This window comes from Epinephelus moara, chromosome 4 (assembly GCF_006386435.1).
Source record: "Epinephelus moara isolate mb chromosome 4, YSFRI_EMoa_1.0, whole genome shotgun sequence".
NCBI classification, from domain to species: domain Eukaryota; kingdom Metazoa; phylum Chordata; class Actinopteri; order Perciformes; family Serranidae; genus Epinephelus; species Epinephelus moara.
This window is the reverse complement of record NC_065509.1, coordinates 17,925,021-17,940,446: the sequence shown is the minus strand read 5'-3', so window position 1 is coordinate 17,940,446 and position 15,426 is coordinate 17,925,021. Positions and strand designations below refer to the sequence as shown.

General features: G+C 42.1%; 1 protein-coding gene across 5 annotated transcripts in view; it reads left to right on the top strand.

Moving 5' to 3' along the window:
• Positions 1–15,426, top strand: part of LOC126388861 (glutamate receptor 3) — a 170,557-nt gene that overhangs the window by 121,961 nt on the left and 33,170 nt on the right. For all 5 annotated transcript variants that reach the window (XR_007569795.1, XM_050042194.1, XM_050042193.1 and 2 more), the window contains 4 exons: positions 11,113–11,166; positions 12,682–12,843; positions 13,682–13,849; positions 14,272–14,376. Coding sequence is in view for 4 of the 5 variants with exons in the window: in XM_050042194.1 (XP_049898151.1) it covers positions 11,113–11,166; positions 12,682–12,843; positions 13,682–13,849; positions 14,272–14,376 (489 nt within the window). In the remaining variant the exon portion in view is untranslated. The remainder of the gene's footprint in view (positions 1–11,112; positions 11,167–12,681; positions 12,844–13,681; positions 13,850–14,271; positions 14,377–15,426) is intronic.

Below are 15,426 nucleotides of genomic sequence, written 5' to 3'. Positions count from 1 at the left end.
CCAATCAGAGTTGAGCAACATTTGAATCCAAATCTGATGAGGTGTTGCCTGATATGTCAATCAAATGTGATCAAACCACACCTACACAGTCCCGATAAAGCAGATTGTTTTTTGAGTGTTAAAACCATGTATAAATGATTACTTTAAAAATATACTTAGTAGAATTTTCCTTAAAAAACAACTTAAAGACTTGCACATAAGTAATCACTCTCAGTCATCACTTATGATCCACTAGAAGTGTGTGGCAGTTTATATTTCTGAGGAGACTCTCCCCTCTGTCTGTATGTTCTTATTTTCGTCTTGTTTTGCTGTGTTCGAGATGTTCCTGGGCACAGCTTGCAGGTGAGGTCGGGACTTTATTAAAGTGTAGTGACCAGGTGCCAGACAATAAGCAGCACACATCCAAAAAGAAGCTACAAAATTTGCAAACAAAGTGCTGACCCCCTCCCTCCAAAATATACAGCAAGGCAAAACACACAAAGCTGGGCTTGGCTTTCACTTTCACTTTTGCTGGCTCCACACACACTTTCCTCAGTGTTAGATCAGGACAATGACAGCTGAGAGATGAATGAATTGATGAATTAGGCCTCAGCCACGTTGTTTGGAAATGAAAATAAAGGTTTTACTATTGAAGAAGTGGGCGTGCCGTAACAGCGAGCTCCTGCTTGGATAGCAGTATCCGTATGGGAGAGTAAGACAAAGCCCGTCATGTTCTCCATGTCACATTAGTTAAAGCAGTCCACTGTAAAACACCCTGCACAGATTCCGTAGCTGTCACAGATACCTCGCTCCTCAAGTGAATACATTCTAGCAAGAGGGCTCGTAACCAACAAAGAGACGCCGACGTACCTTGCTGTTGCTAGCTCTGCGCAACTAAAAGTTTCAGATTGATTGGCGGGTCAATGTTGTTATATTATGTTTGAAAGTGGTTGATACTATGTAAGCACATTGTATTTTGTTTAATAGGAAGTAAACATGATTAGATTTTGATATAACAATATGAAGAAACCGATTATTTGTAATTATTTTTTAGCATAAATTGTCAAATGGGTGCACGAACTGTCCAGGGAAGTGGTCTGAAAGGCATTTTTTAATTCATCTTGACTTTTAGTGGACAAGGGCTCATCATACACACACAAAAACACTGGATGTACCTCCTCCAGTCGTGAGCACACTCAGCTGAATGTCACTTTTATTAGCTTCATTCATCACTTGACATGATGTAGCAACACAGTAAGGACAGTATTTGCATACTGCTGCATCAGGCTCAGTTTTGTTTGCTCGCATAAGAGCAGTGCGAGTCTCCCAACAAATTTGTTTTGGGATGCTGAGGAGAATGCTACACCCGAGCTATTATCATTTTATGCTGTAACAACCACTCAGGATTTATCGCCCATAGGACTTTTCCATCAATACACTGCACTGCAGATAAATTAACCCAATGGCATTTCTTCCCATACAACAAAAATGGGAGAGCCTCTGCCAACTCTGCTTGCTGAATCATATCCAACGAATGTGTTTCATTGAACCATCTAGGTTTATGATATTATATGCTGAGGAAAAAAAATGCTGGTGACATTAAAGAGGGGCAGTATAAACAAGAACTATGATTGAGTATATAAGATAATCATCTTTGTATTACGAGTAGTCGTAATGATGATTTTTCAGAGTGAATATGTGTATGCCAGTCCCTCGAGTGCCCGTGTGTGTTTGACTGTTCCATATGCTCATGTTTAATCTGATCCATCTATAAGATCGCACATACAGAATCATATCTGCCTTTATGCTCCTTCCTGGCCCTCGTCCCTCCTGGGATTTCTGTGCTGGAGTCTGCTCAGAGGCAACAACCTGCTCATCACTAGTGTAAAGAGAGGCAGGCGGGAAAAAGAAAAAAAAAAAAAAGAACGGCGTCTGGGACAGGCCCAGGGCACGCAAGCTGTTCAAAGACAGGCAGGCAGTGAGCGCTCTGCCAGCCGCAAAGCTGCATTTTCATGCAGGAAGAAAAAAACACAACAATAAGAAGTGAAAAGGATTCACAGAGAGGTACATCTGGGGATTTGTTAGGACAACATTCTGCTGCCTGTAGAGGCATGAAGGGTGGCCATATTGCCTCCCCATGGAGAGTTGGAGGTCCTCCACATCCCTGTATCTGCTCTTGAATGAAGAACTGAGAGAAAAATCCATATTTGGATGTGTTTTAGAATGTGAAATCTTTGTGTATCTCAGATTCGAGAATAGGGAAAGAAATCTGACCACGGGAGATAAGAAGTCGTGGGAGAGGGAGAGAATAGGACGATAGATTGCCAACAGCTGATAGAAAAATGTCAGCAATAAAAGATGATGCTCAATCAAGTGTTGTGGATGACAAGGTGAGAAAAAGGCAGCAATATCAGCGTTCTGTAAAGCACGGGGGGTGACATTTGTCTGCTCATGTAACATATTGGCAGACACAGATGTAACTAGAGGTACCACAAAGTGAAATAAAATCTGAATAAATGTACTCTGGCACTCTTTGCCAAAGTTACAAGACAAAATTTGCCACATAAAACCCTCTCAGACATTCATACCTCCTTGATTACTTTGAGTCTGTTTTCTGGTAACACTTCCTGGCATGTCTCTCAATTTGTTCTCAAAGATCGAGAGGCTGGGAAGTGAGCTAATGTCTCTACTGATATGAAATGTGCTCCTGATCTCAACATCAGCTTAATGTCCCCAGGGCTACAGAGAAGAGGGGCTGACAGAAATATAGCCATACCCCTCCTGCTCGATGTAAAGCCGGGATACGTGGAGCTTTTTAAAATCCCTGGCACCAACCTTGGCTGTTGAAGGCCATTTACTAACTGCGATTATAGAATTAAATGGGATTAAAGTGTTATCATTAAACAGAATGTGACCTGCTGACTCCACAATTGAATGAGAGGATGAGACCGGTGTGCTGCGACTTGAATTTGCACATGTAGTCATAACCATATCAGGAGTACAGTCTTATTATAATACACTCTGTAAACCAGAAACTTTTTTTTCCCTTTATCAATCAAGCTAAATTACCCCGATCGCTTTCAGTGAAAACGGAGTAGGACATCTCGCTGTTACCGAGCCAAGTATTGCCTGACAAACATGAGGGGCGTCCCAGCTGCAGCTTCTTCCTCCCAGGGTATCAAGTCTCACATTGTTCTGGTGTCTCAGAGCAATGATAGGCATAATCATCTGAATATGAGTCAGGTGTTACTGAAATGTTCTGCATTTGGGGGAAGGCCAACACTATATGCCCCTGCTATCTTCGGGGGCATATATATCGCCACTGCCAAGAAAAGCATCTCAGCCTCAGCCACTGCCGGCTGCTAATGAGAGACTGCTCCACCAAGAGCACTTCTACCAAGAGCCTTGAAGCAGAAACGGAGACTTAAGAAGAGGAAAGTCCTTTTGTATCAAAGCATATAGCTCGAATTCACCCCTCTGCCCCATCCTGTGTGAAGTGGAGCACTTTGGTATCTCTGCAGCCACTAAATTATATGGAACAGTTCATGCAGCTTGTTATTAACACTCTGATTAATAATGCAAACAGAATTTTAAATGTTACTCAGGCTTTAAGCCAGAAACATAAAATGTCTTGTCACAACAACCTTGACCCTGCAAGGGCACGATCAATGCTTTAGGCAGGCTTTTACATTTTTTAAGCTGTACCAACATTTGTTTAGTGGGTTCCACTTGACCCAAGATGGTTTGTTAGAGAGAAAACCAGCTAGCATAAACCATAGTGGTCATTGTCTCACTCTGTATGATGTGGCAAGACTGCAGTCACTGACGGTACTGACTCACAGCTGACACTAGGGGATAATAAATACTGAATACTATGGAATCCCTCAGTTATACTAAGGAACATTATATTAATGTTTTAAGTACGTTAACCAGAACATCTGGAATGAGTGGTGGCTTGTCCTGTCAGATTGTATTGTTAGCTCATGAGCCAAAGGGTAGACCAAGAGTTGCAACAGGAATCATTTAGTGAAGAAAGTCCTCCAACCCTTACAGCAACACAAGTTGTCTGTTTCTATCCTCTTATACAGCAAATTCGTACTCCTAAATTGGTCAGTGGCCCTACATGTCAAACTATGACACTCTGGTACCCCTTCAGTAACAGTTTTGGGTGCTCAGGGATGTCACAGTAATTCACGCTTGGTACATGCATTGTGTCTTTTCAAAATAAACTTCCATTTTTACAGTAAATGTACAGTTACTGCTAGGTAAATGCATGCAGTATTTTTTCAAAATAAACTTGTAACGTCTTTAGGTTTTACTTAAAGTTTAGACAACAAAAGCATGCAATTACGTTTTTAAAAAATGTCATAGATTATCTTAAAATGTTCGTTACTAACATAATGTAACATCATGTAACCTGTACCTCAGGATACATATGTCACTAGTGTATTATGCTACACATACTAGCACACTATGTTGTTTCTAAAACAAGTTGATAGACTTTTGGTTTCACACAGGACACAAACAGAGGTCCCCGAGTGAAAGTCCAGAGTGTGTTTGACCCATCCCCCTCCACTCCCACCCGCCCTATTTTGACTTTCTTGTTCTTTATACTGCAGCAATTGCTCGGAGCATCAAAAAATGCTACCTCCCGGTGCATCGCATACCACCACCAAAGGGTACCTTAGTGTGTCAGTATCTTGATGCCGAAGGCCACCGACCAAGCTTTGATATTTGATGAATTGGGAGTTGGAGTTGAGACTGGGTTGACTAATATGACCAACAGGAGCGTTTTAGAAAATAGCATCCCGGCAGTTTTATACCTACATGACAGAATAGGTCATAAATGACCGTTAACACATGGTTAATGTTGTGAAATGGTCCTAGTCGCACCAAAAGTACTTGGTTAGGTTTAGAAAAAAGATTGGGTTTTGGATTAAAATAAGTACGTTTGTTACTAAAACAGCGTAACAGGAAGTATGCCACAAACATACTACATTGCACAATTAAAAGAACTAAGCGTTGATTTTTGGTCTCACACTGGACATGAACAGAGGTCTCCTGCGTGAAAGTCCTGTGTTTTTTAAACCATCCACCACCCACTCCAACCACCATCTTACCCAGACTTTGTCACTCTTCATACTACATCACCTGACTTCCTCCTTTGTCCCCTTCATTATTACTGCAGCCACTGTAGGTCACTACCCGTATTAACGCACACATACTGTAGGTTGTAATTAGCTGCTTGTACAAACAACCTATGTGGTTGTATTTTGGAGGAGGACAGTCTTTTTATATGATACATGACATCTTCAGTCAGATGTGACTAAGCAGAAGTTTGTCATTATGACCATGAGTAGACATAGCAGTCACCACTAATATGTCCACTTTTGAATGTAACGATTGGAATAATGAAAAAGTAAAGGATGGTATCATAATGCAGCTATTCTCACTAAACGTGAGCAATAGAGCCATAACTGGCCACCATGTCTTTCATCCATATGATTTTTACATTTTCCTACAAAAAAACCTCATCACTTTAGTAATTAGAAAATAAAATAGTTATTAAACTAACATAATGATTAAAATCACTTCTTTGTAGCATTCTGTGTTTATTGTCCCCCATGGATGGAGCAATGACCCCCTCCTATCGCACTACTGGGCCTATGATCCCCACTCAGACAATCATGGCTTAAACACTTATTATCTTTATCGTTATATCATTCCAATTAGTGATTATCTAACTAATGGAATATTCAATCAGCATGAAATTATCATCAACCAATTTGATAATTGATTAAATGGGTCATTTATCAAAGACAAGTGCGTTGTTCAGCTTCTCCGATGTGAAACCTGTTTTATATCATGGTAGCTTTTATATGTTTGAGGTGTTGGTTGGACAAAACAAGCTTTTTAACACATCACCTCAGGTTTTAAAAAATGTGAAGGTTTTTATTGATGTTTCAGAAAAATTAATTGGTTATCTGCCCAAATAATCAACCAGCAGACTGAAATATTAGTTATACACAGTCCAATGGTATATGGTACCAGTTTGGGTTGGAGTCTGGTCTTTGAGTTTTCATATTTCAGGAAGTGGCTAAAAGTAATTGCATCGTTATTTGCTGGCCTTTTTTTATGCCTCCGTGAATGGTATGATATTTACAAACTCTGGGGAACCTATCATTTTCAGTCTGCTTCTTCCTGTGTTGTGGCAAACTCCGCAGTGGAAAGGTCAGACTTGGATGAAAGCGATCTGGTGTTTATTGAGAATGTGTAGCTGTAGTTTTACATTTAGGGCTCTCAGTCTGGCGAGGCGGAGGCACGCCGACTCTGGATGAGGGTGAAGTCAAGGTCATCCTGGTTGTCTGTCCCCATCAGGCTTTAAAGAAAACTCCCTCTGCAGCAGAACAAAAGGTGGTGGAGCCAGCTACTGGATCGATGTGCAACAGGGTACACTGTATAAGAAAAAGAAGAATGGCATTATTGAAGGGGTAGCACACTAAACACATCCCTCCTCGTCAGTGTCACTGAGAAACAGAGTAATTGGTTAGTAGACTTGTGTTTGTATGTATGTGCTCTAAAGGTGATTAACAGCAACAGAAATCAATGTAAGGAGAATGGGAGGCACAAAATAGAGGGCGATGAAAGTCCAAGGTGTCTTGAAATATAAAGTCATCCAACTCATGCATTTGGTAGATGTAGAAGTTCAGTTTTATTAGCATCACAGCCATCTGCCAAAACATGTAAAATCCAATTATATTGAGAGATGCTCTCTAGAGTTACAACCGTATGGCCAACAACTTAGAAAAAAAGATATTCTCCAAAACCGGTGGTACATTCATGTGTTTTTTTCTTTTTAACACCTTAAACATTTGAGCTTTTTGTGATATCAGTGCATGGATATGGTTAAGGTTAAGGTTCTGGAAATTAGGGTCATTAAGTTAATAAATGTTGGGCAACTGAAACACCTGATTAAGGAAAGAACGTGGCTGCAGTTGATGAAAGGTGAAAGTTAATTGCAGATCTGTGGTGGGGTGCAAGCTTGAGTTGAGATTATAACTGATCTTGTGACAGTGGCCATGTGGAAAATCCAATCATGGAACTGCTGATGAAGATAGCTGATGAAAATGTCTGACCTTGAGTTGGAATTGTTTCATTAAAAGACAGTTTTCAAGGTCAAGAATTAACTTTGATGCTTAAACTGTAGGAACTGTAGGCAGCTTTGTAATGTATTTACTGTTGGTGTCGTAAGTATAAGTGGATTATTTTGTTTGTTTGTTTGTTTGTTTTTTAGCTTGGTTAGCAGTTTGCCCTGCTTCCAGTCTTGATGCTAAGCTAAGCTAATCAAATCCCGACATCAGCTACATGTAGGCTGGCATCTTTGTTGCTCATGTCTTATCAATCACAATCTGGCAGTCAGGCTACATTGCATATTAAGGTAAATTGATATATTTAGAAGTATTAAAGCTACTCTTTCATACAGCACTTAGAAACAATTTGAACATCCACAACTCCCGCCTCCCTCCAAAGTCCCATCCCCCTCCTCCTGCAACTCCACCTCTCTCCAAAGGCCTACTCCCCCCTCCTCCATTATGTCCTCATTACGTCTATGATAGACGTAGGCGTTGGCAAGGTAACGTTAGATATACGGAAGAGGAGAGCGAGTGTAACGTTACAACCAAGACAGTCAAACGCAACCCCGGAGTTTTAAAAGTCAACCGTAGTCAGTGATGACTGATGAGTTTTAGAATAAGGTTACAGTGCTAACGTTAGATAGTAGCGTAACGTTACTAGTATGTTGTCATGTGTTGTCATATATAACGTTATAGCCTATGTTACATTAGAGAGAAACTAAAAATATGGAGAGCGGTTACGTCAGTTGGAGACCTCGAAGTGGGGAAGACAGACAGGACGCTCGGCCAATTGGTCTGAGTTTTCTTAGAACCATATGAGAATGGTTCAATTATGAGTTTTTATCTCTAGTGGAATTCATTTAGATTTTAGCGTGCCATCAGCTTATTAATAGCATTTTAACCTAAACAAAGAAAAGCGTAAAATTTCCAGAAAGGTAAGTTACTTTAATGAATGTCCGAGACAAATAAATAATATTTAACCTTTTTTAAACCACCATTGGAGGGCAGCCATCTTTTCCTTCCACTACTGCTGCGTTCACATGGAGTCAGAGAAACTGTAGAAAGCAGAATCATATTAGTGGATGAGAGCAGCATGGTAAAATTAGGTGAGGCTGTCAGAGCAGAGACGCAAAACATGGGCGATTCCGACAATTCCTGGACATTACTAGGGAAATCCATAAAATGATAAACAGAAATTCTTTCATTCAGTATATTTTATTCCATTCTTTCTGAACAATACAACACCACTATCACAGCATATCCTCATGCATGTTTTGTTTCATCATGCTGCCATTCTGTCGGACTGTTTCCCATGCTGTCCAGAAGGTGCTGTCCGTCTGCCCGATTCCATGTAAATGCAGCATAAGGGGAATATGAGCCTTTATATTGACTTTTCTGTTTGTGAGCAGATTAAACAAACACAACGCCACATGTTAGTTTGAGAGCTCTAGTTGCTGGTAGTTATATTTGTGAACTATGAACAGAACCAGCTGCTTCCCTCTGTTTCCAGTCTACATGCTTTTCTAACGGTCTGCTCACACTGCGAGCGACAGTGTAGCCGAGCCGCCGTTGAAGTGTTGCTCAAGTGCTCGTTGAAGTAGTTATGATGTTTAGACTCACTGTGACAAACTACAGGCTACAAACATATGATTCACCTCATTGCATCACTGGAGTGGTGAAAAAACGTTGAGGCCAGATCAGACTTGATTGGTCGTGCCTCATGCTCGTCTCATCATGTCACCAGCTTCTACTGAAAATGGCTTGTTGCTTTTCACTGGTAGTCCAAACACTGCATTAGACAATCAGGTCTGGGCTCGACGCGAGAGATAATCTATCAGCCGTCTCATCTCACTCTTGAAAAGAAAGCAATCAAGTATATTTCCCCAAACTCTGCCTTCAGATGTCTCTACCTTAACATCCCTTTTGACTGTGCTCATTACTATACACAAATAAGATAGAATTTATTTTCTTATGTCTTATCTGAGTAAATATCGTCCCCCGTAATAGTGTGTTATTGCTCAAATAATATTGGGTTTAAAAGGAGATACAGGAGAACTGCATCTTATCAACACCATTAAAAGATAGTTATCACCATCTGCAGGATCGGAGGGATTTAGGGATGAGGCGATCAGCGGTGCATCACAACAAGTAACAATGAAATCTGTCCGTCTCAACTGGAGTCAGGTCTTGCCGTCTGCCTAATTAAAGAGGGCTGGGGGGAGAGGTTGGCGTGATCCGGCTGGAGGTTCTGTGTATCTCTGTGTCATCAGTGTCTCGCTGCGCTTCATCCCAAGGTTGCAGCTTGTAGCTGTTGCCAGGCTGGCTGTGAGCTGCGGGCAGCAGGTGGGGGGTGAGGCCTTTCTCTGCCCAGCTCCGGGGCAGGTGTGAGGAGGCTTACGGCCTGAGTCAAGGTTAGCACACAGTGAATGACTGCGGAGCTGCGGGTTTGTCCAAGAAAATACAGCAGGGCTAAAAGTCTGCAAGTTAGATTTGTGAATAATTACAGTGTGATCCGTCTAGCTCTGATATCACCGCAGTGGAAGTGTCGCAGAGATTTCTTTTCATGGAGCTGTCTGTCATCTTCTCATTAGACGCTGATTGATGGATTCTAAAAGCCAACTCCTGCTATTTCTGCATCATAATCAGCTCATTTCCTTTTTGTTTCCATTTCACTTTCTTGGTTTGTTCCCCTCTGTCTGACGTCCTGCTGTGGTGGAGGTTTAAAGCCCTAATGATGGGGAGGCTGTCATAGAAAGCTGACCCACCCGAGCAGTTTGATAGCGTGAGTGAAAGGCTTTGTGTGTTTGTGCTCCCTCGTGCGCCATTCTTTGTGAAAAACACCACCGACTTCCCTTCCTCCTTTGTGGACAACCTTCAGATTTCCACAAAAGAGGAAGAGAAGTGGTTTATTTTATTTGGAGAGTGTGCTCTTGTTCGGTGCTACTGTGCACCCAGGTCAGTTTCGGTTCACCGTAGCCAAATTAAAAGCTGTAATTGTAGTTGAAATGGGGGAAACTGAAAACGTCCTTCAAAGACTTTTGTGCAGCCTCAGATGTGAAGATACACGCTTGCTTTTTATCGCTCTCTCCTGCTCAGTGGGAACGTCGTAAATGATCCACAGTAACAAATATCCAACGTCCCTGGCCTAACACGCACACGCAGACAAACAGATGATAAACTGACGGTTTGTTTTTGTGACAGAGCCAGAGCCAGAACATGTGCAAACATGCTGATTTTGCTGTAAACTTGTGTTGCTGTGTTTGTAGAACGCAGATGAAAACTGAGACATGGTTGACGGGTTTCTGCATGGCAGCCACTCAGAAGTCCATCCACAGCAGACTGCAAACTCATAAATAAGAGACCCTCACGAGGCCGAGTTGAAAACCCTGTCCAGCATGTAATGCGCAAAAAAAGCCAGGACAATTTAGACTCTCACTATTTGATTTATCTGTGGGCCAAGTACAAAAAGGAAGAAGAAAATCTCGAATAAAAGGCAGCATATGGTTGGTTCTACAGTGATGGAATGGCTTAGAACACCACTTACTATTTTCAGACAGGCTGCGTGGGTTGAAACATGCTGTTGTGCTCCGAAGGTGTGATATTTTCAAAGCGGAGCGAGATCTACATCTTACTGTCTCACTGTAAATTCCTTTGAAATGTTTTTTTCTCCCTATTTCTACCTTCTGTCCAACAGTTGCTGAGGACTCGTATCTCTGCGCCGTGAATGACTTCAAAGTGAGCAGAATATTTAAGGGTGTTCCACATTGTTCCTGTTCCTCTCTCATTATCGGCTCCTCCTTAATGAACACTTCCTCCAACCGCTCCCTCTGCCTCTTGTTATTCCGCGCCCGACTTTGCTTTTGTTTCAACTCCAGTGGCATCCCGCGTGCTCGCAGGACGTCGCCGTATTTACAGAGATTGTCGGAGCCACTTATTCAAGCCGTGGCTCTTAGCCCTCTTCTCATGGGTGGTTTACTGTATCGATGTTTTTCTCCCATAGGTTGTGACCCTGGGGAAGAACAGCCGTGGTTACCACTACATTCTGGCCAATCTTGTGAGTAATAACCAAGCCGCTCCCCTGGGAGGGACTGGGACCTGCTTTTTGCTGCATGTGGTGGGACTTAGTCTCAGCCATGAGCGCAAATGTGCATGCACAATAAGTGGATTACAGGCTTTTGTATGAAATCAGAAAAACACAGACTTGTATACAGGGTTCCTGCAGATCCTTAAAAAGCCTTAAAAGGCACTGAATGCATTAATCCAAAAACAAGGCCTTAATTGGTTTCATAATGTCTTAAATCAATCTTTTAAAAGTCTTTAAGATGCTAAGACATGGGAAGTAGGATAATATGAATCTTTTTTTACTGACGTGGTGTCTCAAATCTCAAAATAATTGCTAATATCTAGCCTATTTTTTTAGATAATTTACAGAATGCCTCTTGCATAAACATCACGCAGATCAAGATAGAGAAACCAAATTAAGAGTTTTTTAAAGGCAAACCAAATGGATAAAGCATCTGAAGTAGATTAACTTGAACAAAAAAGCCATGTTTTACGTTAAACTTGACCAAAATTCTCCCTAACCCTAAATAATTGATGGTTTTTTCCCCTTTAGTTTTGGTTAAGTTCTTAAATTTCAATCCGAGTGGCTTTAAAAAGTCTTAAAAGTCTTAAATCTAACTTGCCTTAAGCAGTAGGAACCCTGCATTATATATTCAGCTTCTTCTCTTGTATATATAGAGTTTGTCATGTTTATTGCTCGTGCCCAATCAATCACAATCTGGCAGTCACACTACATTGCATATTCACCTAAATGAATATATTCATATTTACAAGTATAGATTAATGTCCTCAGCAATAAATAAACAGCATTTAACCTTTTTAACCATCTTTGGAGGGCAGCCATCTTTTCCCTCCTGCTCTGGGGAGGGAAATGTTCATTTAGCCTTGATATTAGCATGAGAGTTTGAAAGTAGAGGCCGGCCCCGCTCTCACTCGCCGATCCCCCTGCTGCTGTTTTCCCCGACTTTAGAAGATGTGATTATGCAGCAGTCAAACACATGTCCTTGCACGCCATGACACAATGCTGCGCTTAAAAAACAGCAATTTGACCATAAAAAGAAATAACTCCATGTCATAGCTCTAGGGTGGAGAAGGGAAATTTAAAGGCAGCTGGAGCGGCAGAGGTTTTTGAAATGCATTAGAAAATGTTTTGTTTGGGGGGTTTTTAACATGAAAAAGCAATCGGAATAAAAGTAGACCAGCTGGTTCAAGTAACATATTTCGTCTTCTACATGATCTGACACAAAGTTATAAGTATCTGCTGGCAGGTTGTTTATCTCTGAGTGAATTCATGTTACACCGCAGAGTGTGAAGGAAAACATTTGCCGTGGTGTAATGACAAACACATGTTGCTTTCTCATACAGCACAGAGTCCATTATAAAACACACCTTGCATGCTGTTGGAATAGCAGCTAATATTTTGTGGTGCTTCACCCCAGGTTATATTACACGAAAAACACGTGACATGAGTCTTCTCCTCACTCGTTTCTCTTCTGTCTCATCTCAGGGGTTTACTAATGTGAGCTTGGACAAAGTCTTCGCCGGTGGAGCCAACATCTCAGGGTTTCAGATAGTCAACCCTGAGAACCCGATTGTGCAGCAGTTTATGCAGCGCTGGGAGCGATTAGATGAAAGAGAATTCCCAGAAGCCCGGAACGCTCCTCTGAAGGTACTTTGCTTGCAAGGCCTTTCATTGTGCATGCAGAATACAACGATCATCCCCTCTGAAGTGCTCTCTATCGGTTCTTCTCCGCCTCTCACCCTCTGTTTGTCTTTGTCACTCTGTCTTCCTCCCACCCCTGGCTTCCTCCTCTTTGCTTTGCATCCCTCCCAGCAATCAATATATTGATAGACGGTGCAAGGCAAGGTTATATCGCAGCTTCAATTTACATCTAATTAAACAATGATCAAGAAAGAAATGGATTTTGAATGGCATTTAATTAGATTTTGTCATGGTGCAGTGGTCAACAAACAAGTGGCTCAACCCTCAGTGGTGAAAAGGTCAGGCGAAGTTGGAGGGGAAGTGCGTGGGAGATAAAATCACACATTAAGGCTCTATTTACTTCCCGTCTCTGCACTAAAAGTTTTGAAAGAGGTCCTGACCGTCAGACAAGACTTGGCTTTTCTAATCAAATCTGTCTAATCAAGCTATTTTTATCGTTAGAATGGCGTCAGAGCAGGCACCCACCCCACCCACGCTGACCTGACCTGCAGGCGTTGACATGCAGGGGCTGAAAGTAACACACAGACTGCCCCAATTAAATGAATACAAAAACTTCAGCAAACAGATTTCTTCTGGCAAGATTTTTTATTATATAAAAATTTTACCCAGACAAGTCGTTTCAAACGATTTACTTTTGCTCTTATGGAACATACTACGCAGTCTTTGCACAGTATAAAATCATATGAGCCTGTGAAGGCTTTACTGTAATCTTATCTCATCTCCTGCCTCTCACCATGTGTTCCTGTCTCACAGTGTGCACCGCTTTCTCCCTGATTTTGTACAGTACACTTCAGCTCTGACCCATGATGCCATCCTGGTGATAGCAGAGGCCTTCAGGTACCTGCGGCGCCAGCGTGTGGACGTCTCTCGCCGGGGCAGCGCTGGAGACTGTCTAGCCAATCCCGCTGTACCTTGGAGCCAAGGCATCGACATCGAGAGAGCTCTCAAAACGGTAGGGGGGGGGGGCAGAGAAAGAGAGGGAGCGAGGGAGAGAGTGGCAAGCTGATAACTAAAGAAAAGGCTAGAAGAAGTGAAGCAGAGATAGGGAGTGAGAGTGTGATAAAGATGGAAAGTGACAGAGAGAAGGGAAGAGAGCACAGAGCTGTTCTCCTCCCTCTGCCCCCAGATATCTCTGCACAGAGCTCACTCAAATCCAGGCCCTCATTACCATAAAACTACATCTTTTATTAAAGCGTATCCAGTTCATCATTTGATTAACAGAGTGTGCGCACTCCAGTAGCTCCGTGGACACGAGCACCTTAATACCAGCTATATATGCAAAGTGATGGCTATTACACATTCCCCTGTGTCTGTCTGTCTGTTTGTCCCTCTCTTTGTCTGTCTGTCTTTACGTCTGTCTGTCCCTCGTGGCAGGTTCAAGTGCAGGGTATGACTGGGAACATCCAGTTTGACAACTACGGCCGCAGGACCAACTACACCATAGATGTTTATGAGATGAAAACAGGTGGGCCGAGGAAGGTGAGTCGGAGCGGTGACCTCTATCAACTTTCATCCGTCAGCTGTCAGATCCAGACCTGATCAAAAACCCTTTAGCAGAAACACTAACAGCTGGCACACATCAAGGTTTGCCTCATTACTTGTCAAAATCGTGGAATTTGGCCAACATGTAATTTGAAATGGTTTATTGATCACCTCTGCTGAACCCAGTGAATGCTGGCCACATGTTTAGGCATGCCAAGTCTCTGCCCTGAACTAATCAGAGGCCTTGTCTACACGTCTACAGATATGTTGAAAACTGATATTTTCCTCTATGTTTTGCCTCTTGTTTACATGCAAACACAGTGTTAGGTCACCAAAACAGAGATTTTTAAGAGACCTTTAAAGGTGCAGATGTTTCAAAACTCCGGTTACTGTTTATCTTGTTGACATGTTAAACAGCATGTTCGGTAAATGGGAAAAACACTGGCGAACTACCGGTTTGCTAACATTCTGTTAGCAGTGCTTTACACTAAGGGTGCTTCCAGACCGAGAGTTGTCTTGCTTTGGTCTGAATCAGGGACTAATTTTGTTACAAAGCTGCATAATTGCCTAGAGTTGGTTTGTGCTCTCACGGCAGCATTTACAAGCCACATAAAATGCCTTGCGTGAGAAAGCTGCTCTTGATTGGTCAGAACTTCCATGCAGGAAAAATCCAGGAAGTAAACAAAACATTGAAGGAGAGTACACTTGCAAGATAAATGCGACACTTTCTAATGTCACAATGGAGGGACAACTACGCAGGTGCGACACTTTCTAATGTCACAATGGAGGGACAACTACGCAGGTTGATGTTAGCGCTGGTCATCATGGACTATATTGCTGTCATTGTTCATTTTAGTCAAACCATACAGTTTGAAAACGAGGCACGGCTCCAACTAGAAAACAATGTTTTGATGCATTGGATGCACCGATAGTGCATGTTAAGGCAGTATAGGACTCCAGGACTGTAACATGCTCGTGCTTGTTTCACCGAAACAATGCGTAATGTGACTACAGTTGGTTCGGATTGAGGTCGGAACAAGTTCTCAC